At 43.0% G+C, this 24,588-nt stretch overlaps 2 protein-coding genes across 15 annotated transcripts in view; one reads left to right on the top strand and one right to left on the bottom strand.

The window, feature by feature from the left end:
• The window catches only part of AGPAT4 (1-acylglycerol-3-phosphate O-acyltransferase 4), a 79,947-nt gene extending 60,977 nt beyond the window's left edge, over nucleotides 1–18,970 (top strand). For 5 of the 7 annotated variants that reach the window (XM_037392847.1, XM_037392852.1, XM_037392851.1 and 2 more), the window contains 4 exons: nucleotides 1,489–1,591; nucleotides 3,747–3,822; nucleotides 9,033–9,231; nucleotides 16,133–18,970. In XM_037392847.1, coding sequence (XP_037248744.1) covers nucleotides 1,489–1,591; nucleotides 3,747–3,822; nucleotides 9,033–9,231; nucleotides 16,133–16,224 — 470 coding nt within the window. In that variant the 3' untranslated portion in view covers nucleotides 16,225–18,970. The remainder of the gene's footprint in view (nucleotides 1–1,488; nucleotides 1,592–3,746; nucleotides 3,823–9,032; nucleotides 9,232–16,132) is intronic. The other 2 variants (XM_037392853.1, XM_037392854.1) reach the window with 1 other exon arrangement.
• A 1,183-nt stretch (nucleotides 18,971–20,153) lies between these two features.
• The window catches only part of MAP3K4 (mitogen-activated protein kinase kinase kinase 4), a 76,482-nt gene continuing 72,047 nt past the window's right edge, over nucleotides 20,154–24,588 (bottom strand). For 5 of the 8 annotated variants that reach the window (XM_037392842.1, XM_037392843.1, XM_037392846.1 and 2 more), the window contains 4 exons: nucleotides 22,653–22,775; nucleotides 22,003–22,109; nucleotides 21,615–21,794; nucleotides 20,154–20,700 (listed from right to left, as the gene is read on the bottom strand). In XM_037392842.1, the coding sequence (XP_037248739.1) occupies nucleotides 20,680–20,700; nucleotides 21,615–21,794; nucleotides 22,003–22,109; nucleotides 22,653–22,775 (431 nt within the window). In that variant the 3' untranslated portion in view covers nucleotides 20,154–20,679. Of the gene's footprint in view, nucleotides 20,701–21,614; nucleotides 21,795–22,002; nucleotides 22,110–22,652; nucleotides 22,776–24,588 lie in introns of those variants that run through there. The other 3 variants (XR_005105036.1, XR_005105037.1, XR_005105038.1) reach the window with 2 other exon arrangements.

The following is a 24,588-nucleotide window of genomic DNA, read 5'->3' as shown; positions in this document are numbered from 1 at the left end:
TTCTACACTAAGAAGCTTAAAAATGGAGGTAGATAATTTCTTCAGAAAAAGCCATTTCCTACTTACATTGTACAAGGGAGAGTAGTGTGCTTGAACTAGATTTTGGTTTATGTGTTGTAGTTTTTATTTTGGGCTAAAAACCTAACTTTAATAGGAAAACAATGAGGGATACAGCAGTGGCAGGGTTTTGGCCTCTGTTTTCAGGATTTCCTTGTAGCACTGAAGCTACTCTTCTGTTCTGTGCTATGAGCTCTGTTTTGCAGTAACGAACGATGTGGTGAGTTTGTGGGGGCAGGATGTTGTGGTGAGCCTATATTTATCTTTCATAGCTATAGGGGCTTCAAAACCGAACACAGATCTGTTCTGTGTAATAAAAGGCTTTGTTAGGTGGGTCAGAAGCTCTCACAACAAAGATTTGTCGCGGTGTGTGTTATGGCAGAACTCTAGAGCCCAAAATGTAAAATATGAGAAGCTACATGTGAAGTGCATATTAGTCACTTTTGTGACCAAAAAAAAGTGCTGTCATTGATCTTGGAATTCGTACCACAATGCACAGTTAATTTCAGTGTCAGGAAGATGAATTGCTTTCTGGTAATTTTGTGACATAAGGAAAATAGTATCTCTAAGGATGTGTTCAAAGAAACTTTTTTGAAACACTTCATGTGGTTTAAAACAGGGAACACTTTTTTTTTTTTTTTTTTTTTTCTGTAGAAGCTGCTTGTTTATGCTGTCTTGGTTTAACTACAGACCACCTTTGCAAACACTTTTACTGTTACTACACAGAACTGCAGGAGCAGCATTCTTGAGGCTGAAAGTTTGGCTGCAGTTTTGTTCTGTGGGATTTGGATGTTATATTCCTCACATGCAGCAGCCCAGCTGACACAGGTGGTCAGTTAGTCTGTCTCTGCCTTTGCCGTACAAGTGCCTCAGTTATCAAATAATGGGCATGAAGGAGACGACGTTTTAAACCCAATTCATGGCTGCATTAAGCCCTCTTGCTGTAGGATGTGTCCCACGTACACACTTTACCCATTCTGAGTCAAACTGTATATATTTTTCATTGTTTATAAAGTGTGTATCTGCCTGGTTATTTACCCAGATTTGCGGGGGATTTGCGTCATTCACAGTAAGTGGAGAAAGCTAATAGTTTTTCAACCATTTGACTCCTAGGATGTCCTAGGTATATTCACTGTCAGAAACTGTAACTGTGTTCCCTATGCCCAACATTCTGCACCTGATGGGGAAGGAGACAAGGGTGGAAAGAAAATCTTTCTGTTCTACTGGTGCAGCTCCTGAAAGGGTCACTGCTTATTTGGCTTCTTAAAGTGTGCATGTTGAATGTTCCATTGTCGTCTTTACCTTGGTGACAGCTCACACTGTGGTGCTATTGCTGATGACTTCATATTTAAATATACTCCTTGTGTGAGAGAGAATGACTTACTTCCATTTTATTACTACAGTAACCACATAATCTTTCTCTTCTTGTAGTTTCTGCTGTCTATGATTCTACTCTCAATTTTAGAAATAACGAGAATCCAACATTGCTGGGAGTTCTAAATGGAAAGAAGTATCATGCAGATTTATATGTAAGGCAAGTAATCCATATTTTAATTACTTTTTGGTGTATAGGAGTGCATACTTACAATCACAATAGCATAAATAAGGAAATATTTCCAAGTAGGTAACAGATAGCAAATCTCTGCCAACCTGGCTTAACGAAACTGCAGATAAAACTCATATGGGATGGAAGGGTTTCTTGTAAAGTTCTGTGACTATAAATATGTGGGGACCCTATAAAAGTGTACAGGATCTTTTGGTGGTTTTGTTTTGTTTTGTTTGGGTTACTTCTTTTTTTTTTTTTTTTTTTTTTTCATTTGTGTGTCTGTTTGTCAGCTCAGCAGCAACAGTGGGGCCTCACTCACTCTGCCAGAATTCCAAACATCTACTGAGTGTTGGGAGGGAGTAGCTTTACAACTGTCTCTGACACCATAGCTCCCACTGAGGTGGAGGCCGAGCTCAGGACCGTGCCCGTCTCCATTTGGTGTAGTTGGTGTATTTGACTGCTACTCACTCCCTGCCAAGAAGGCGGTTGTTTAATGGAAAGTTACCTGCATTCTGTATCATTAATGTTTCTATAAGTGACGAAAACCCCAGTTGCTTCCCATAATCTTAATGAGAATGGGCCAATTCCAAGGCCCTTATTCCCAGGCCAGGTTCTACCAGCAACACCCATGCTGCAGGTACTCAGAGTATGTGATGGTTTAGGGTTGGAGCATAAGAGCCTAGAATTAATCCCACAAGTGACCAGGAGTTCATCATAACGCCTTTATAGCTATAATTGACAGGTCCAGTTGGTTTATGTTAGGTACCAACATGCAGTAGAGTATGCTGGCCTTTTCTCCTCACCTTCCCTTTTCTGTCTGTTTGAAAAAAAATACTTTCTTCAGAACTGATTTTGTGCAATGATAAAAAGAAACTTTATCTTGATTCCTGGATGCAACATGAGTTTGCATTCCCCCTTGGGTCTCACAGGTAGCTCAGCCTAGTGGCCTTTTGTTGGTGTACATGGCCTGCCTAGCTAGTGTTCATGGAGGAGCAGCTGGCCCTGCACGGGCTGACCCTTCTTCCAACAGCGTAGAGGTGTGTGTCTTGCTGTGTCTCCCTTTACACCCTTCCAGCCTGCTGCAAGTCAGTCTGGCAGAGCATGGAAATTGCTTTTCGTGACTTGGGTTAGCTCTTTGGCCTTCTGTTCTTTGAGCTTTCTGAAAAACTCACAGGCAGGGTGAACCTCATGGCAAAATTTCTTTTGGCAATTAACTGGGGAACATCACAGATGTTCTTCAATATCATCCATATTTGCTTATTGAAGTGCTGTAAGTGTTGCACTCAGTAGGAGTTTGTAAAATTTGGATGGCCTTGTTTGTCTCTGCTTAAATTGTGTTGGCTTCTAATGTTTGTCATGACTTTCTTAAATAAAGGAATAAAATAGTAGTATCACATCTCTTAATCTAAGTTTGTGTCCCAGCTGTGAAAAGTGCACTCTCCTGTGCCGAAGGAAGTTAATTTGATGTTGCTCTTAATGGATATTAATTAAAATACATGCTATACTGAAAAATGTAAAATTCTTAAATATGATATTAGCGTATCTAAATGATGATGGCAAGGGGATTCTTTTCTGTCACAGGATTATTGACCAAAATTCATGAAATATGATGAAAACTTTTTTTTTTTGTCAAGAGAGGGTTTCCCAGTGATAGCAGCCATTTTGCTGGAAATTATCCAACCAAGCTGCACATAACAAAAATTATAGAAATAGGAATGTTACCTCAGAAATACTAGAGTGCTTTATGCTTGGTGTAAGGAGAAGAGTTCGGGATTTTTGTCTAATGCCTAGCTGATTAAATACAGACCTGAACTCCATAGGTAGCATAATAAATTAATTCATTCAAAAACTTTGTTTGGAAACAGAAAATTGCAAACCTTTATCTAGAAAGTAGCTCTAGTGAGCTCAAACATAATGCATTACTATTTCAGAAATCTAAATTTCTGAATTTCCGGTGCATCTAAAAACTGAAGGTGGCTGTAGAAGCAAACTATACTTTGCTGATCTGGGAGCTGTTACCACAGATTAAAGGTGGAAAATGTAGTGAGTCTCCTTTCAGATGGATAATTTGTCTGTGTAATATAAGTGCTTTTCATGGAGCTGAAGTATTTGATACTCAATTTCTCTTGTTTGCCATTGGCAGGCGGATTCCACTAGAGGAAGTCCCAGAAGATGAGCAGGAATGTTCTAACTGGCTCCACAAACTGTATCAAGAAAAGGTTGGGTTTTGTCTGCACAGCACTTAAGAGCTACTAATGCTCAGTTATTTCTCTACTAGTAGACCTTTACAACGTGCATGTGTAGTGGTCTTGCTATGGGGACTTGGGGTGGGTTGTTTGTTTGGTTTGTTTTCCAGCATGAGTGCTGTGTTTCCCCAGACATGAACTGGTCTTGTGCTGTCAGTCATGATTGCCTTTACTTTGTATTTGAAGAGCAACAGAAAGAAAACTTAAGCAAGCTTCGATAGAGTAGTTTTAAAATTCTTTAGAAAGTTGCATAAGGTTACAAAAAACACTTTCTCCTGGCTGGTAGAAAGATGCCCTTCCCCTTAAGGGCACCTCCTAAATCAAGTAGTGGGCTAATGAGGTATGTTTCGCTTTAGTGTATTACAGGTTTTGTGCCTTGTTTTACCCTGTCTTTTTTACCAAGGCAAAGATCCAGCGTTAATAGGACAGGCTGATAAATTGCATTCACATTGTGTGCGTAGAAGGCATGCATTTAAGATTCCCAATTACATGGGATGGGGACAGAATAATAATGACTGTGTGTTTGTAGATGCCTGCTGATTTATATTATTTTTTTCCAGATACTTTCATATGCATCTTTCAGACTTTCAGAATCTGTTTCTCTTGGGTTTTGTTTCTATGAACATATAAGCTAATGGTTGGGGGATGCGGTCTTCGAATACAGACAGCGCTCCCGTATCAATCAGTGGGAGTTGTGGGTGTGCAAGGCACGAGGGCCTGGCAGCTCAGTTTGCTTCAATGAATTGATCTAAGTTATGTATCCGGACTGGAATACAGCAGTGCTTTGGATTTAGAAGTGAATAGAATATAGCTACGCTCTGGTTTCCTCTCACTGGGGCAGCAGAATTCTGCTGTGCCATTCGTTGTTCTCTACCCAGAATACGACGTTAGCATTTCTGTATTGTCTGTGTTCTAGTATTTTTCAGCTTCCAAACTATGCCTGTTTCTGGTTTAATTCATAGCCCCTCTTAGCAGCTTGCTTACAGGAATGTGAAAAGTAAATGTGTGTTGAGGCCTAGCTGTACATCTACTAGCTAACCTCTCTTGTAAATTGTGCCACAAACACCTAATTCAGAGATAGCCCCCGACACCTTTCTGCACAAAGGCGTTATGTTACCCATGGGTCTGTGGTCTCTACAGGCATGGAAATGTAAACAGTCCTTTCGCTGAACAGTACAAAAGTCCACTTCCTGTTAATTTATCTGTTAACCCTGTTTTATGTTCCTAAGAATTGTTTGGACATTTGCAAGACAAGAACATAAATCAAATGAGAATGTGGTGATTGTTATCCTGAATCCCTTACTACGTAGTTTGCATTATTGCATTAATTCACTTCAAAGTTTTTTTCTCTGTTACTCCATCTTTGGCAAACACTCAGTTATTTCTAGTGTAAACAGGGCATGCATCTACCCTGCTTTCTTCATAACAGCGTAGTTTGCTGGTTAGTTAGATCCATAGTTTCCTATTTAAGTATAGCAGGAAGGAATGTGTGTTCAGTTTTCCTTTCCATTAAAACCTTTTTGGCTGTGTGGCATTTTTTCGATTGGTTGTGGGTTTGTTTTTTTCGGGAGGTGGTTCCTCTTCCTTTCAGCTGTTTTACATTAGCGAAACTGTTAGTTCATTGCAGTCATTCCTGGTTTACACAAGCCCATATCTCTGTAAAACCATACTGGGGGAATACAGAGCAGGGGGAACTTCTTCAAGAGTTCTGAGATGATGAAAGCCCCCACCTGCAGGGTAAAAATGCAATTCTGTTTCATCTTTCTGCCATGCATTTTAGGTTGGATAACAAGCAGCATTGCCACCTAGATGTTGTTTCCAAAAATGAATTGTTTCAGATTAATACTTTCAGAGTCAGCAAATATTTATGGTAAAATGTACAAATCTGTATTATGTAGTAATTCATTGCAGGATAGACAAAGCAGGGGATGAATGCATTTTTTTGTGGTAGCACTCCACTTTCTGTTCCAAAGTCAGACAAGGTATGCATACTACTGAAAACCAGAACCTCTATTTTATCTTGCATTACTGTTGTATGTGCCATTGCTTAGTCTCACTGGTTTTCATAATTTTGCAGTACCTTCTCAAGACTTGCATGCTGTGCACTGAATTACGCTCTAGTAGCATGGTTTAGTAGGTGGGTGTGCCACAGGTACTGAGGTTGAGGCTGGAGTGCCATGCACTCATGATGATCAGGCCACAAAGCTGTTTGAATGAGTAATGAGATCAGCAGTTATTGGTCATGAAGGGACAAGACTTCTTTTTTACTTCTTTTTCCTCTTTTTTTTATAATTGCCATTAGTAAAGGAGTGAGAGTCATTGAGAAAAGCTTGTTCCGGTCTTTTTTACCTCGTTGCCTGATCTCAGTTACACATACCCATGTACCTCAGTCTGAGATACTGCTCTCTGGGAATCTGGTGTGTTTATGTTCTTGCTGCTCATCTCTTCATTTTCTAGTTTAGCCACTGCTGCAAATGCAATGAACAGGGCCTTGCCAGGTGGCAATAGCACCATGCTGTTCTACACCAAACACTGTGCTTCCTTTTTCAGACTTAGAGTAAGCACCATGTCCACATGCTTCTTCCTCACCTGGTGTGAATTTTGTCCTTCTGCAGATGGCCAGCGCTGTATCAGTTAATGCCAAATTATGACAGAGTTGCAATTTGGATTGCACATTGCCTTTATTTTTTATTTTTTTTTTTGCCTTTTTTTTTTTTTAAACTGCCATTGCTTAGAAAGGCTCCCTTTGACTTCAAGGACCAGGTTGAGCATCTTAGTGCCTGGTCTGAAGGAGTGTTGTGTATTAGTCACAACTCTGCTAGCCCTTGCATATTTGTTTCCTTTTTTCACCACCTTACAGCCTCAGCACCTGAAATAGAAATTCTGCTTGAGAATCTTGATTTCCATTAAAAAGAAAGCGAGCCTCTAACTCTTCTTACTTGTAAGAGAAGCATGGAAAACAGAGCATGAAAATATATGCCGAAGTGCCCCAGGGAGTTAGCAAAGTACAACTGAAGAGGGGAAGTGCACAGAACTCCCATATTTGGGAACAAAGGATGTATTTTTGGATACTCATTCTTTGTGAGCTTCCTGATGAAAGGGCAGTGGCATACCTCTGCAGTCAGAGCTCCCTGGGGAAGGAGGAAGAATCCAATTAGCCTCTCGCAAGATGATTGTATTCTCTGATTTCCCCCCCACTGCACTACCCGCCCTGCTGTCTGAAGTAACTCAGATTTGGTGGGCTATTAAAAGGAGCATGTTTCTATGCCCAAATATGATACTTTGGTGGGTGGCACAAACTGAAAACAAGCTCTGTATGCAGGGGAATCAAAGGAACGTAGTGTGGACAAGGTGTTTGAGGGAAATTTTGAGGTACGTCATGGGTTTAAATGCTGACTTGAGCTGTTGGTAGGTACCATAGGCACCCTTGCAGACAGATCAAGCCACAGATCTGCAAGGAATGTGAACGTTTTTAAGGGTAAGGAATCGTAACTGAAGAGCTGTTCCCCACAGTGACGTAAAACAGGTAGTGCAGGTGATGGCATTGACATTGTTTTGCCCCTTGGATACTTCTTCCATCTCTTAAAACTCTTGGTGAGATGTGGTCAGCAGTTTTGCTGCCCCTAATGCCGTGCAGAGCCAGTAAAGACAAAAAATGCTGTGCTTGTTTTAAGTGAGTCTATCTGGCTCTCTGTAGTAATGGGCCCTCTAATGGCGATACCAATAATAGAAAATCCTAACTTTTCTGGGTAATAAGAGTATTTAGAAACCTAATTGTATATAGTAGAATTCAATTTACTGATGATTAGTAGCTCTGTGTTAAACCAGTCATAAACCAAAATCCTCAAGGCACTGTAAAGAAAATTTCATACGCTGTGTAATTTGTTGAAGACAGCTAATTAATTGGCCGTAGCAATCCCAGTATAATCTAGCTCGCATGCGCAAAAGAGTCATAATTTTTCTAATCTAAATAAAGAGAGTGCAAGGCTTTAATTACTGTGTAATCTCTTAAAAGCTAAATGTTCCCTTTGAAATAGATAAAATGCTAGCAGCCTATAATTGCTCAACTTGCCATTAAATAAGTAAAGAATTGTCTCTGTCAGCTGGAGCGTAAGTAAATGTAAAATCATAGCATAGTAGAAATAATGTTCTTGTGCTTGATTAGGACAATCTTGGCTTTGCCAGAATTCTTGGAAACCATCATGAAGCATTCCTTTCTTTGAAGAAATTTAGTACTTCATTCTGACTAAACTGAGGTTCCTTTTTATGTCAGTCTAATGCTAACTTAATTAATTAACCAGTTTTATGCAATAACACAGACTAATAATCTTTGGGTTTGGACAAGTAGGAAGGGTTCCCCCCCCCCCCCCCCCCCCTTTGATATCTTGGGTTGATCACAATGCTGTTCACCCATAGGGGCTCTAGAGGAAAGTACTGAATTATAAGTCTTCTGTGCTTCAAAAACCACACACCACCAAACAAAAAAACAAACCCCACCCCATTACCTCGCTTCTATTATGCTAAAAGGGAGCGTCCTTTGGTCAAATCCAGTGAGAGATTCTAAACTGTTTGCATGCTCCACTGTCTGTAGAGAGGTTCAGCACCCAAACTTCCATACTGTTCATGGGAACAAGAGGAACAAGACGGCATTTGTGGGACAAAGCAGACTGGAGGGGGTGGTGTTCTTTGGACTATAGGACGAGATGGTGTCTGCTCACCTTTTCTGACATGGCTGTGGATGCTGTTCTAGAGCAGTGGTTGGAGAGAAAAAAGGGAACAGAGGACTGGCTGCTGAACACAGAGCCCAAATAATTCTCTGGCTTGCCAGCAGTATTTGGCCAGTGGCTGTGGCTCTTGTTGGAGGTTCAACAATGATGCCTGCATTGCTCCAGGAGTGTACATCTCCTCACCTTCCTTGTTTTACTGGGCTTGTTATGCTCTCCATTTTTCCAGCTTCTGTGCATTGGAGAGTGAAAGAATATACACATTAGTGTAAGCTTTTTTCTTTTTTCTTTTTTTTTGACTGTGTTCATTGACTTCAAAGTACAAGCTTTCCAGCCGTGACTTGGTGTTTGATCTTCCTCCATAGTTACAAGCATGCAGAAAGAGGAATATCAAAGTCAGGAACGGCTGGTTTTGTTAGCAGATGGAGATTTAATTGTTGCCCTCCTTTGTTCTACTAGGATGCATTCCAGGAAGAGTACTACCAAAGAGGAACCTACCCAGCTGTTCCTATCATACCACCTCGACGACCATGGACGCTTTTGAACTGGCTTTTCTGGGCCTTATTGCTGCTATATCCTTTATTCAAGCTGCTCATCAACATGATCAACAGTGGATCATCACTGACATTGGCTAGTTTTGCATTTGTCATTGTGATGGGTAAGTTTTTTGAAGCAGATTACTTACAGGATGACTGTCAGATATAATTTATTGAGGCTTATGAAATATAAACACAACTTGTGAATTCAACAGACCAGCTTTAGCCTGGAATATGTTATGTAGATTTGTTTGTTTGTTTGTTTTGGTATAGTTGTATTATTTTTTGTAAGAGCTGCATCCAAAATTTTGTTTCTGTAGGAATCAAAACGGTAACTTTCCAGTAGGTTGCCTGCAAAAGGCTTTCTTTTCTTGTGTAGTGCTGGGTTGTACTTTGCCCAGAAAAGATGCTCAAGGATGACTTACTCTGTTGAGAATTCTTTCATCTAATCATAGTTCAATGTGTCAGCCACTGGAAATCCATCAACTTGTGATTTATGGACAGCCTGTTGTGGCCATCTACTCTGACTTATGTAGCACACAGCATAGACTATCACAGGTGATTCCTACAGTTCCTGTGGTAGTTCTGAACTGCCTTGGTTTGTCTTTAAACTAGCATGTTATTTAAGAGGAAAAGGAAAACAAAACAAGCAGCTGGCCCACAAAAAAAGGAGGGACATCTCATTTGGTGTCCTTCATGGAAGCAGGAATCAGGTCAATTTGGCAAATAACATCGTATCTGTGTGTCTGTGCTTTATGGCATATTGGGTGCCTGTTTGAAGAATAAGTTCCCTTCCAGAGTAAGCCATACACATACAGTTTAGTTGAGTGACGTCACACCCCTCACCCCCCACCCCAAGTCCTATACTATCTTACTATCCGTGGCCTTTACAAATAGGTCACAACTTTGCTTTATCAAGAAGTGAGGGAAAGAACCTGTAAAGAAAAAAAGCTGTGATGCTACTAAGAATGGACAGCAAAAGGGCCCTTTTTTTTTTCTTGCTGTCTTACTCCCCACTTAGCTTGCTTGTGCTCCTAGCCACAAGGAAAGATTAGTAAGCAGGCTGCTGTGAGTCCTCTTTTGAATACAGTGATAATCCAAAGGACTTGTTCTCAGGTTATTCGTACGCTGGAGCTAACAGAAGACTACAGTCTGCTGCCAGAATGAGCACGAGCTCCCAAGCTGCAAAAGCGCAGCTGAGGAGCGCATTAATAGTGAGATTAATGGCCCACTGTGCAATGTGTATTGCTGCCCCATACATATCCACCACGTCTGTGGGATGGTGCAGGTCGCAGTCCTCCGCAGCTTTTGAAAGACCCCTGTGCTTAGCAACAGCTCTGTTCTCACCGAATACTTGGTGTGATCAGACCCGTAGTGCTTGTAATTGGCTAGGATTTGCAGCACGGCAGAAGACAGTGTTGCCTGTAGCAGAGGCTGCCACCTCGACTATTAGATACAGCCTATTAGATTAGGTTTAGATTAGACACAGCCAGCCAGCTCTTGCTGATGAGCAGGCAAAAAGAAAGATGATACTGTCACTTATTAGCAGACAGCAGCTGCCATGAAGAGTGGGGGGAAGAGAATCTGTGGGAGTGGAAGGAAGCTCAGTCCTCAGTGAAAACAAACAAAAAGCAGAGTTGGTTTATCCTGGTCACTTAAAAGTGGATGTGTTACTACTTGCCAGAAGAGCAACAGTTCCCACAGTGCATTATTGTCTGTTTCTGGTTTACTATACCCCTTCAAAAGCAATGCTACTGCTAATTGGGAATCATTGGTCTCTTTCTGTGGAAGCATCTCAAAACTTCAGCCAAAGCTGTCACATTGCCTTTTGTAGCCAATAGCTGAGTCTCTGTAGCAAGGCCGTTCTCCCAAGACTGTTTTACATCCTAAGGGGTATCTCTGTCATAAATGTCCTGGATGTGATGCAGCCATCATCTGACAGAGGAGCAACCACTGTTTTATTTTGCAGTTTGTCTCCAGCTTTAGGCAAGGTCTCAGAAGTGACTTCTGCAGTGGCTGGGAGGTAGTGGTACATGAACAGTGTACCTTGGAGGTTGTGACTCTTGGTGCCAATTCAAACTGCCTGGCAGATCCAGTTTGTAGCAAAGCAGGGAGGACTGCATTCGCTGTCTTTTCTAGTCCGAGCAGTAATTGGTAACTGGTGGCTTAACAATGTAAAAGGAAGATTTTTCTGTAAATGAGAGGGGTTTGCTTACCATTGTGATCAGATGATGAAACTGCCTTTTCACATTGCTTCTAGTGGATCTTCTCCCACTGCACAAATGATGTCTGGGACATCACTTTTTTTATGTGGCAATTTGACAGCTCACCTGATACTCCAGAATCAGGAAGCTTATTGCAGTCCCTGGTAGCCCTTTTAAAGTAGATTGTTGTTTCTAAGTTTCTAAGGGCAGATTTCAGTACCTAATAACATTACCTTTATTAGCATAGGTGCAGACAGCACAAGCATATGCATAAACCTTTGGTGGGAAAGAGCAGAGGAACTAGGAGATCCTTCTGCCTGATGCCCTCTGCTTCATTTGTTTCCAGAGTGTCATTTGTCTTTTGCACAGTCTCCGCTAATTGTGCTCTTCAGTAAAAAACACTTGCTGGCTTGTAAGTAAGTGACTGTTGAGGTTGAAAGAACCATGAGAGAAATGCCTCACAGCGGTCAGGCTGGAGTGGAAGCTGTAATCCCTCAGACCCCAACTCTCAGATCCAAGGAGTGAATAACCCATGTATATATAGCTCTGCTGGTTCAGCTCAAATGCGTTCAAACGCGTTCAGCCCTAAATAAATGATGTCTCCTCTTTATCCTGAGAATGCTGAGCCATCCCCTCCTGCTTTGCTGTGCAGCAGTTTGGCTATTTATACTCCTAATAATCATTGCATTGTGCTAATGTCTATCTACTGGTCTGGGACCAGGAGCCCTTTGTGGTACTACTTGAACCAACACAAGGCAGTCCCTGCTCCAGAGGATAAATAAATGCTCAAGCAGTTTGAGGGACAAAAGTGTCTTTTGGAAACTGGCTTTAGTATTATAGGACACGTGGCAAGAGATTTATGTACTTAGCTCACAACTGCTATTTAAAACTTGGGGTTGATGTTTTGGTGTTAAAGCAGTGAGCGACTCTGTCAAATGTCAGTATTTGTATTTAAACAGCAGCTGCTTTTTTCCCTCTCCTCCTGCTTCCCTGATCTCACTTGGCTTCAAAGAACCCACTGTTAGGTTGCCTTTCGTGTTGTGGTAACCAGTGTTGAAGGGCACAGCCTTCATGCTCTAGAAGTATTTTGTTATAGAGTTGTCAACAGCAGTTAAAAAGGGAACGCTGGCTCGTAAAGATGAGAGGGCTTCTCTTGGCTTTTAAATGGAGAAGTAACTCTTCCATGGCTAATGCCGTAAGCGCAACGGCATCTGGGCCAGCCATGAAGTGTCAGTTACAGGCGAGAGAAGAATTTCATTTGAACCAAGTAGTAATGAGCCAGCGCTGATCCTGCAGGAGCTGGTGTATGTCCTAGTGGGCAGTGTGTGCACAGTGCTATTATCAGAAAATCTGTTTCCACGGATCGCAGTACAAACTGTGAGTGAGTCCTCAGGGACTTGGCAGTGTCCTAGCGCAGAGCGTGGGCCCAGAGGGTTGGAGCGTGATGTGATCCCAGGCAGCAAGGCTGCTGATGCCCGTAGGCTGAGATGAGTAGAAGATGGGGAAAGCACAAACCAGCAGTCTTACACCAAGTTTGACAGAAAGATAGCAGGAGCTCGGTTACCTTCTGCGGTTTGCCACGGAGCACTGCAGGGGTGACTCAGCGATCTCTCTCTCCCGCTCTTCTGAGAGCGGGCTTAAACTCTCACAGCTGATTGTTAGGCACAATTCCGACTTGATCTCCCTTTCTCCCCTTCCTTGTAGTAAAAACCCCTGTCTCCCTTACTATAGTTGTATTTAAAGCAATGGCGGAGTAAATCCTTAAACATGATGGTATCACTAGGATATGCACGAAGGCCCCCAGGAGAGTTGAGGACAGGAGGCAGGCAGTGCAGGGAGATACCACTGAGGCACCTTAGCACTCATCCCCACTTTGCTTCCACAGGCTTGGCAAACATGAGCAGACCCTTCTCCTTGCACCCCACCTTCCCCAGGGTGCCGAGGGCTGCAGGGTGAAATGAGGACAGAAGGGCAGTGGTAGATTCTGCCAGGGAGCAAAAGAGAAGAAATAAAAAAAACACCTGCACTGCTGAACTAGCTATTTTTTGGTGTCCAGGCAGTGGCATTCTTGGAACCAGATGAAACCTGCAATGTGCTGTGTGGTTGCTATATAACAGCTGCTCTTACTTACGGCCTGTGTCCCTCTCCAGATGCTGTTACTATTCCTTGTAGTTAATGATTTCATGCTTACTATTATGTTATGATTCCAGATGGCAGGCTACATGCTGGATCTTCCTCTTGTCATCCCTAGCTCATGGCCAGTTAAATGTTGGAGGTGGATTTTTTTCTTGTCTGTTTGTGAGAGTGAAACCCCTCGCTTGCCCCAGTTGCGTGCATTTCCATTCATGGACTAACAGCGAAGTGTAAGTGACAGTGGACTCCAGAGCAGCCATCTCCCTTCCTGCACTGTTCGCTGCGCCGCTATCTGCCTGTGAGAGGGCTCTGCTTTCCTGGTGTCTTGACATCCAGAAGACCTGAGGGCAGCCTCACAGGCAGCCCAGCTTCCCCACTGCACCACTGGCTGTTCAGCCATCGCTGTGTCATCATGTGTGACTCACCTTGTATCCAATTACCACCTGCGCTTCTAAAAACTGTCATTTAATTTACTGTCATACTGCAAAACATGAGCCTGAGGTTGTTTGGTTTGTTTTCAAGGGCTGGTATTTTGAAAGAACAAAATACACGGTACAAATCTTTCATCCAAGCACGTCAAACAATAGCTGAGGTGGGAAGGCACCTCTGGAGATCACCTAGTCCAAACCCCCAGCTCAGAGCAGGCTCAGCTACAGCAGATTGCTCAGGGCTGTGGCCCACTGACTTTTGAGTATCTCCCAAGGATGAAGGTTCCACAATCTCTCCAGTCAGCCTATGCCAGCATTCAACCACCTGCACTGTAAAAATTCTTTTCTTCCTTTTTTTTCTTATGCTTAGAGGGAACCACTCCTGTGTTTCACTTGTGCCCACTGCCTTCTGTCCTGTTGCTGAGCTCTACTGAGAAGAGCTTGGCTCCATCCGCTTTACGTTGTCTTTTCAGGTGTTTATGCACATTGATAAGATTGCACCAAACTTTTCTTCTCCAGGCTGTGAACAGTCTCAGCTCTTCCAGCATCTCCTCTTACGGAATATGCTCCCTCAACTTTCTTAACCATCTCTCTGGCCTTCACTGACCTCGCTCTAGTATGTCCATGTCTGTCTTTTACCAGGGAGCCAAAACTGGGCTCAGCACTGCAGATGTACCTCACCAGCGCTGAGCAGGAGGAAGGGTAGTCTCCTTCGACCTGCTGGAAACACTAATCCTAATGCAGCCCTGGGCAGCTTCATCCTTCGTTCCCACAAGGGCATGCTGCTGGCATCTACCAGGAAGCCCAGGTCCTTCTCTGCAGAGCTGCTTTCTAGCCTGTCTTCTTACTTAAATAATATATTCAGCTTTTCCAAGTTGCTGTACTTAGTTACATTTGTTCAATAGTTTGTGCTCCGCTTCAGGACAGGTTGCTTGAAGCACGAGAAGGAGCTATTTAGAAAAGTGAGGGTTTTGCGTGGTTGATGTGGTAGCACCATGTTACAGGTGGACAAGCAAGCAACTGGTAAAGCACAGGGCAGCACGGGTTACAGCTGACAGCCGTCCTCCCACTCCTCTGCTAAAGCACAGCAAACGGCGTGACACAGGACCAGCCCTGCTGTTTACAGCTGATGCCACCTGGATTCTCTTGGTGATCCTGGCTTTGACTTGTCCATAAAGAGTCCTTTGGCTGGTGAGGAATTGTTCAGGGTCAGCTTGGAGAGGTGACGACCGATGGGATGGGCCTTTTCACCATCAGTCTGGAAGACGGTGGAATTCGGAGGCTTAGGGGAGGTTCATGGCTGTCTTGTGTTTTGGTGGTTTGGTTTTGGGCGTATTTTTTGTGAAAAAGCATTCTGAGCAGAGGGAAGGTGTTCGTGACTTCCACGTAGGTTTAGGCCTGGAAGAAGCATGGCAGTTCTGGGTATGTACAGTAGCTCAGCAGAAGTTTGGGGAGCAATAGATTTCAGGCAGCTGAGACCTTTTACTAAAAAAAAAATCCTGAAACTGTGAGGGGAGGGAAAGGGCTTAGGTTAAGTTGCATTTAACTTAAAACATTCACTTCAGGTGTACAAATAAAAAAGAAATTCTTGTGTGAATTTTTTCACACATAGTAATAATTATTCATGGGTGAATTATTCCCACTAAATCAACTATAAAAGTCTTTTAAATTAACCTAGCCTCTTATAAAGGCCCGTTTCATGAGCTATACTTAAAAAATGCGACAACGTACATTTTTTTTTGTTTGTTTACCAAGATCTGAAGTGCCCTTACACTTGCCTGTGCTCTTCCAGGCATGGGGGCTGTAGAAAACAAGCAGAATTCCCTTCCCCGTCACACCTCCCACACAGACACATCAGTCCACTTTGCCACTTGACTTCCGGGAGCCAGGTAACACCAGCAGCCCCAGAGCACCCCCATTTCACAGCCAGCCTTGCCCAGGGTTTAGCAGGGCTGAGCACGGCATTCCTGTGCCTCTCACACCCACGCTGGTTCACGTAGCCTCTTCCCTGCTGGTGGGAGAGGACATCTTTAGCCTCAGGCCAGTGACCTAGAATCTTCCGGAATGAAGTATCACAGGCAAGTCACTTGGTGCAGGGGGAGGGTGTACCTTTAACCAAAGGTCAAGCAGGGGGAGTAGGGGTAGTTACCTTTAATGCTGTAACTCTGAGAACAGTTAGTCTCTTTCCACATGCCACACTTGTACAGATCTTGAATCTTTGCACGCAGCTTTTAACTTTACTTTTACTTACTTTGCAGCTTCTGTTGGTGTCAGATGGATGATAGGTGTTACAGAAATTAACAAGGGCTCCACCTATGGCAACAATGACAACAAGCAGAAACAAAAGTAGCATCTTCAGAGACTGCTTCAATCCAAAGGGAACAAATGCAACTTCTGAAAACTCTTAAGTGCATATCATGGTCCTTCAAGTGAGATCAGAGGAAGGGCAGGATGAGCAATTGCCATGCGTATCTGAATTTGCGCTCCTTGTTATTTTTTTCTCTGGGGGTTTGGGCTGGATGAAAAGCTTGACAGATGCACTCCTTTGTATACTCTCCACAACAGGTTTGCATTTGTTTGGTTGGTTTGTTTTCCTATAAAGTGTCTTGAAGTTTTGAAGAAAAAAAATAATAAAAATTCCAGTGTGCTTGTATGGTTAAGATTGTACCTGGAAACTAACCACAGGTGCAGGCTTTATCTTAACTTGCTCTAAGGAATGAATACGTGTCAGAAGAATGTTACAAGATGATTAAAACTGATAGTGGTGTACATCACACGTTAACAGTTTAACCACCATAAATACAGTAAGATGTTCCGCTTGGTTATACCAGTATTGGACTGAGGCAGCTCTGCTGAACTGGCAGAACCGCAGTAGAGTTTTTCTACATCTAGAACTTACTCCACAGTGTGTACCAACCACATGGGCCCTTTAAAACTTCAGCCAGACCCCAGACATCCAGACACTGGAGCCTTGCAGTGGCATAACCTGGACTGGAATTTGGCCTTGTGGCTTGAGCACAGCTAAGTTACCCACTGCGACATCCTTCCCCAGGCAATACATCAGAGAGATAGCTGAAACCTCTAATTCTTTTGAGAGCAAATGCCATTTATAGTTTGGAAAAAACTGAGGTAATAAAATTCCTTTCAGCTTTAAACACCGATTAAAATTCTAGGCCTTCCCAACAATGGTGGAAACAAAACAACTGGGTATGCTGTAACCAAGTAAGCGCTAAGCGTGCTTTGGAAGTTATGCCCCGCTCCCATACTGTTGTGATCCCAACTGATCTGCTTGTCTGTCTTTTCTGATAAATTAGTTTACATGGTGCCTCAAAACAGTCAGCCTGAGGTAACAGTTAAATGATCTTCTGCTTTTCTTTCGGGGAGAATAGGGGAAATAGGAGAGAGACCTAGGACAGTGGTATGGCTTAAGAGTTTTTTATGGCTGTCTGGGCTCGCTTTGAAACCCTTCTGAATTAAATGAAAATAGAATCAAGCTCCTTGGGAAAACTGCGTTGCTCTGACATCCCCAGTACTGATTCCCAGGCAGCCTCCACTTGTTTTTAAACTGCAGGAGTTAAGGATGTGGAAGTTACTAAAAAGAGCTTGTTTAAGAAAATTAAAAAGAGGGGACCTTCCAACTGCCAGCAGTTATGACTAAAAAAAACCCCCAGTTTTAAAAATCTGAAGATACTGAGGCTGAGCAGTGGGAATCAGGACCAGCACGTTCAGCGGCGGTACATTTTCATTGCACATAGGACTAAACCGTGAGAGTCTAGGAATGAACAGCCTATGGAATAAACCACCTACATGTCTCCAAAGAAGAAAGTGAGCAGTCTTAGTTCTAACAGTTGGTACAAAAAACCATTCTTCTTGTAATAAAACCAAGGCCAGGAGAAACGGGCTAACAGCAGAATACGAGTAATTCCATGAAGTATGCATTTGCTGTTCAGTGCATCTGATCATCTAGAAACTAGTCTTTGTAGTATGCAGCACCTGAAGAGCAGGTAGAGTAGTACTATAAGTAAAAGTTTTTTGAGTGTGGGGGCAGTAAAACATACACTGTGAAGGAAGGAAAAGGCCTTGGGAAGTGTGAGGGACTAGGTTTGGGGGGCTTTTCCCCTCACCCATCTTACGTACTCATACATTCCCCATGCTCTGAACCTTTCTAGAATAGACTGTATGATGTCATGAATGTAAAACATGGGCTTCAGCGTAGCTCTTCCAACACATGGAACAGAGCCTGAAATCAGAAAATACTGCCATGCTTACAGAGCTGTTCTTTCAATAAAGCACGTGCCCTGCACTCTATCTACTAAAACAATCTTAACAGCGGAAAACTGAGTATTATAACCTGTAGTAGTGCCTGAAGGTCCAGCTATCCTGTAGTAATGCATCAGACATGTTAATGAGCCAGACCTGAAGACACAATACCCAAGACACTAAAAAAACATGGTGGGGGTGGGAGAGAGAAAAAAACCTGTCCAAGCAGCATTTTGATGCCTTACCTGGTGGATACGGTGGGCTTTTCTTAAGGTGGTAGAATGAACCCTGTACGCAAGGGTGAGTAGCTCTGAGCAGCAGATACATATTCATGTAGTGATAGAAGTCGCTTTTTTGCCTTTTTAAAGAGCCACTGATTTAACACGCTGGTAAGGAGATGTTCAGCACTCCTTACGAATCGTAGACCTTTCTTCCAGCTGCATGCAGTGCCACTTCACCCAGAGGAAAATACCAAACATGTAAATACTTCTGAAAGAGTATTTAGACTATTTCTTACTCATTCCCCTGGGACCAACCCTTAGAACAGGCCGAGGGCCTTAACATGCCACTCCCAGATCCGTCCTCCCAAGCACTTCCAGAAGTTCTGGCATACCAGGACTGCAGCACTGGGCCCTTCCAGTGTTCACTGGCAAACAGAAAGATTCATGGTACTTGCCAAAGTTAAACTAGTCCAGGTCACTGTACTAAAAGAATGACATAAGTCATTAGGAAGCAGTGTTTGCCCCTTGTCCCCACAAGCAACTGTATGTTCTACAACTGCCTTAACGAAAGTAGTCTTAACGTTTGTTTATACAAAAATAAAAGTATAAAAAAGCTGATGTGCAGTGATTGAGTTTTCTTTTGGTCAGCAACAATGAACTAGTAAGTTTACTTCTCACCTTTACCCTGACTCGTAACAGCTGTCCACAGCTGCTGTTAGCGTACAAGGGCACCTGAAACAAGGCGAATGAGGACACAAACCACTCGTCGATACTTCTGATACACCACGAGGTGAAGCACGCAGCAGGCCAGGGGGCACACCTGCCTCAGGTACTTTCAGAGTCTGTTGCTGAGGATGCTGCCATGCTTCCCCTCCTAGCATGACTGCAAAATAGAGAACTGAAGAGAATGGAGGGAAAGTCTTCGTTTAAATTCAGCACAGTATTTCTTGAGAGCCTAGACACACTGCATTGTGCTTTTTCTAGATTTCAGTGAATGACCTCCGGCTTTTAATGTCATTCTTTATCAGCTCACTCAGCTGCTAAAAACCCCACACCTGTAAGAAAACCAAGGGTGATGTGGATTAAGAGGGGAGACGGGATTTAGAATAAAGCCAGATATTAAAAGCAAGTTCTCTGCTTTATAAGTTACCCATTTTAAGGTCTAAAGCTGTAACAGGAATATGTAAACTTCCACTAATACTTACAAGTAACAGTTTTCAGTTAGTCACCTGTAACAGCGAGCCAAACAAAATAACTAGATCAAGTGGTGCAGACTGTTTCTTCTAATTGCTAACCATTTCTAACCTGTCTCCATTTTCTGTGAGTGATGACAGTCAGCGAGGCGGGGGGGGGGGGGGCAGGGAATCAAAGTCCAGAATCAGAAATCAGTTTTACAAAGCTAACAGTGAGCTCTTGTTTTTACCAAACAGAACACAAGAATAATCCTGACTGAGTCTCCTCTTGGCCACAGAAATGCCGTGCAGACCCATCCCTGTGCACAGCATCTGTGTTCAAGAAGAAAGTTATTTCAGACCATGACTCTACCCCTGACGTAACAGGTGATGTCAGGAATTGCAGTCACCTTTATTTCCTCAGGAGATGATGAAGGTGGGACACCTTAATTCTGTTATCACTTGTGCAATAAGCATCTTACACTGCATGTCTTGAACTTGACAAAACATTGACTACTGTGATATAAAAGAAGCTTATTGCGGTTAGTTTAGCTTAGCAGTCTTACGCTACAGTGTGACAAAACCCCACATACTTATTTTCAGAAGAAAAACCCTTCACCCACAACTCCTAAAATAAACCATTTATTGAGAAAAAACTTTTTTTAAAATTTCATTAATCAGCCTTGTGCATAACAAATCTGAAGCTTGCCAAAAACAAATAAACAAAAAACCGGTAAAAGTTCACAGTCAGTGCACTCAACAAACAGATTAAAAAACAAGGTCCATAACGCCTGATAACACTACAGCATTTCTCTGAACCTAAACAGTTCAAAAATACTACATATTAACATTACGGTTCTCATCCAAATGAGAAACAGAAGAAAGAACAAAAAAGGTATGGTCCATATACAGTAGTAATGGCACTTTCACCGAAACATGCAGCTTCTTCCAACTTGCAGACACTGTCACATGAGCAACATGTGCCAAGTAAAACATAGAGGAGCAGCAGAGAAAGTGACGCTCGTCACCTGTGCAGTCTTCGTAATTTCAACTTTTATACTGTTTCTCAGCACAGTCTTTATGTAAATATTACATACAGTAGTGATTAAAAGGTATCTTGCCAGAATAAAAAAGGCCAGAGATTGAATAACTTCATTCTTCATCTGTGCAAACCTGTGAAGGGGACAGGAGACAATTCATTCAGTTGCCCCCCTACTGCAGCAAGATGACAGCAGATCAGTTTCGTCAAACATCTCTGAAGCTCCCTATACAGTAACAAATCAGAAGCACTGACATGGCAATACTGACGTTTCCACTGCCACCACGCTACTGTTAATGTGCCTAAAGAAATACTCTGCCTGCGATGGATGGGATCCGGCTACAGCTGCACTGATGAGAGGGACAGGCGTGACGATCCCAAACAGGCTGTTACTGACCCAGAATACCAACGGGAACAACTTCATGCTGGAAAATGGGACAGAATTCAGTAACCTGCTGTGCTCCTGCTTTTTCAAAAAAGAAGTTGCTAAGACACCTACATTTGTAGCTCTGAATATCTGCCTATTCTTAAGAAAAGAATCAAACCACAGTACGTGCAAGAACTGCAGATCGTGACGCAAACTGCCAGATGAACATTCAATATGAACAGACAAAAACAGCAGCCCCTTGCTCCGAAGGGTGGTCGAGTTCTCAAGCAGGTACTTGTCTCGCTGTTTATGGAGGGGACCCTCATCTCTATGCAGTAGAAGCCAGTGCATACAAACCCACTGAAGCTTTATGCAGAGCCCTTCAGATCCAATTAACCGACCTGAAGCTTGACAAGTCTTTCTAACATGAAGATAATGCATCTCAAAACAGCAGTGAAAGTTCACTGCGTGGTGCACGCCAAGGTTCTAGTCAAATGTTTGCTAGCAGCTTCGCGTGTGCCTCTGAAAAGTTGCCACACCTTGCTTTCTGGACAGCATTGAATTGATACCAGCCTCCCACTGGGATACAAGCCCTGCAGCTTAGCTGCAAACCATGAAGCCAACTAAAAGCTATTTCCGAGTCCCATCTGCAGTCTTTGTAGCCAAAGCCATGAGACAAACCTTGACAAAAGGATGATCGAGGAGCTGGCTGGCCGTCCACCTCATCTTTGGGTCACTTTCCAGGCAGTGGCAAAGGAAGTCTTTCCCTTCTGGGCTCACTTTGTCAGGAATAGGAGGTTTATGACCCATCCCCACTTTATACATGATCTGGAAGTTGTGCTCATATTCGTGCCAAGGCCTCTGCAACAAGTAACAGCATTGCTGAGTGCAAGGTTTAGCGAGTAACTTGCTATCCAACAGGGCGTGTATTTCTGGACCCCAGGAAATTAAAAACCACCCCGGTACTTGCAGACTTAAGGGTGACAAACTGGTGGGAGCAGGACCAGAACTTGCAGAGGAACTGCCGCTACGAATAGTTTGCACTTGTCAGCATGCGAAACATCCCTACCTTGCCGGTGACCATCTCTATAACGACACAGCCCAGGCTCCAGATGTCTGCTGCGCGGCCATGCCCTTCTCCTTTAGCTCTAGTAATCACTTCTGGAGCCATGTACGCTTTGAAACAACACATATGATGTCATCAGTTAATACAGCAGAAGGACTAGTATAAACTGATTAACTGGGCAAACCAAATGTTTTTATTACATCTGAAACAAACTACCACTCAGCTTTTATTGCTAACTTTTGCCGTTTGCTGACTTCTTGTTCTTTGACGTGTTTGCAGCATAACTGTCTTTCAGTTTGAAAAGTAGTAGGGAAAATGTTGGTACAGTATATGCTTTCGGTTATTTTCTTTTTTTTTTTTAATAGATTAAGCAGCTGTTCACTAAGAACAGTACGGTTTCAGTAAGGCTGCAAAGACACAACCCCAGAAAACGTCAAGCTCCAGCATCTTATAGATCCCAAAAATACCATTTTATCTCTCCAGTTCCATCATTCACTGATTATTTTGGCTTCCGGATGTAAAGCACATCTAACCAGCTAAGGTAAAATAAGGTTTCTCTGAAACACATCATCGTACTCCTGCCCAGACTTTTGGCAGAGGTATCTTCTTTTATGGTAACTAGACAAATGCCTGCCTAGCACGTGCTTCCTCACCTGCAGTCCCCAAGGTACTGTTCACTTCTCCAGGCATCGTCTGCGTGTTGTTCTTCAGTTTCACTGAGCAGCCGAAGTCACCTAGTTTAATCAGTCCAGATGAGGTAAGAAAGATGTTGGCTCCTAGGAAACACAATGAAAAACAGGAACACTTGTTAAACTAGGGCTGAATTGAGGAGTAAGGGCTCCTCAATACACTCTTGGAAGTTACACAGTAGATAACAGCTGAATTCACACTTAGATCTTTACCTGTGGATTAAGTGTGGAATATGATAGCGTTAGATATGTCCCCCAAAGGGTACATTGCCATTAGCCAATGGGATTTTTGGTGGGCTTGTGGTAACACCAAGTGTACTGCAAGTTGACAACAAGAAGTGTTCAAAAAACAAAGCAGCACGGCAGGCAAACTCATCAGCTTTCCATACATGCTCATTACAAGAAGTTACTCCTCCAGGGATTTATGAATTCCAGTGCTTATCCTCGTAAGCTTTGCACTGCGAAAAACCACCTGTCCTTAAGGAGCTTCCTTGGCAGAGGCCATTGCTGCGTACCTCCCGCTAGCCATCTTCTCAGTTCTGCTGAGTCAAGACAGATGACATCGTACAGCTGTGTCGTCACGGCCAACTTGCAAAATGGAGCCTACAGCATTTTATTATATGTACTACCAAATGTCCACTCCTGTTGTGCTCTACTTCAGAACTTCTAGAGGAAGGCTACTGGTATATTAGCTGGCTACACTCCGGCTTACACTGGAAAAAGTTTCCCTAGCACAGCTGAAAATCTCCAAGGGGAATCTGCGGTTGGCTTCAAGTCACTCGCTCTACACAACACTGCAAAATAATCCAAGTGGCTTTGATAGCCACTGTTTTTCCTTCATTCACCATCCTGCCAAAACACGTGTTGACAGCCAACAGGTAACAGGTAGAGCAGAAGGAACTCGCTATACACTTGTCAGGCCAAATCCTGGATTCTGCAAGTATCACAATGAAACCACAAGTAGGTTGCAAGAGTCACCTGGCAGAAACACAGCTTCAGCTGTGATCTCTCTTGAGGAAAGATGAATGGCACACACAGAACAGAACTGTATGCCTGCTCTAGGAGTAGGCAAATATTGGGGACTTCATTACACACAGCCTTTTCCCATGTCACACGGAAGATTCTTTTAAAAATGGCACATCTAAATACAACCCTCAGAAGTTTCTCACTTTTGTTCCACCTTGAACATAGCTCAGTGCAGGAATTCTTGGCTGTTCCTCCTTTGTGTTATGTTCTCCTAGGTAATGACTTTTTCCAGTTAGCTTGGCTGGGTGTCCCTAAGATATTCATGGAAAATGAAAAGAATCTTCAAAAAGCTCAAATCAAAAAAAGGCAGTGCAGGTCAATGATGCCAAAACCCTGCCCATTTCTCAAAGGGCTTCTCTAACTACTATAAGAATGCTTGATAACTACAGCAAGATTTATTTAGTCCAAAAAGCGTTGTACAGAACTGCACCAAAAGGAGGTGCGAACTCATTAACAGAAATAAACCTTTACCTTACTGTAAGCCTTTTACAAGTTCTGAAAGAAGAATAACTTTCAATGAATACAACTCTTCTGCACACTGTGTCCATAAGTCTTCCACACCTGGCATTCAGGCGCCTGCACATACTCAAAACTAGAATTCTTTGGCTGGATTCTGCAGTTTGCCATCAAAGGGACGTACATGCCCCCAGTCACCCTACAATCACAGGCATGTGTAATGGAGCTCGGCAGACCGCCCCTCAGCTCCTCAAATGACACGGAATCCAAAAACACACCACAGCACTACAAGAAGGCAGCTCGATGGGACACAAGTGCAGGCAGTGCATTACAAGAGTGACAGTTACTCCATCAACAACTTTTTCCTTTGAACTACTGCCTGCAGCTTTTCTTTTTATAATGATTTTCAAGCAATTAC

Source organism: Falco rusticolus, chromosome 6 (assembly GCF_015220075.1).
Source record: "Falco rusticolus isolate bFalRus1 chromosome 6, bFalRus1.pri, whole genome shotgun sequence".
NCBI lineage: Eukaryota > Metazoa > Chordata > Aves > Falconiformes > Falconidae > Falco > Falco rusticolus.
Note: the sequence above shows the minus strand (reverse complement) of the source record. Positions and strands in the feature narration are given on the sequence as shown.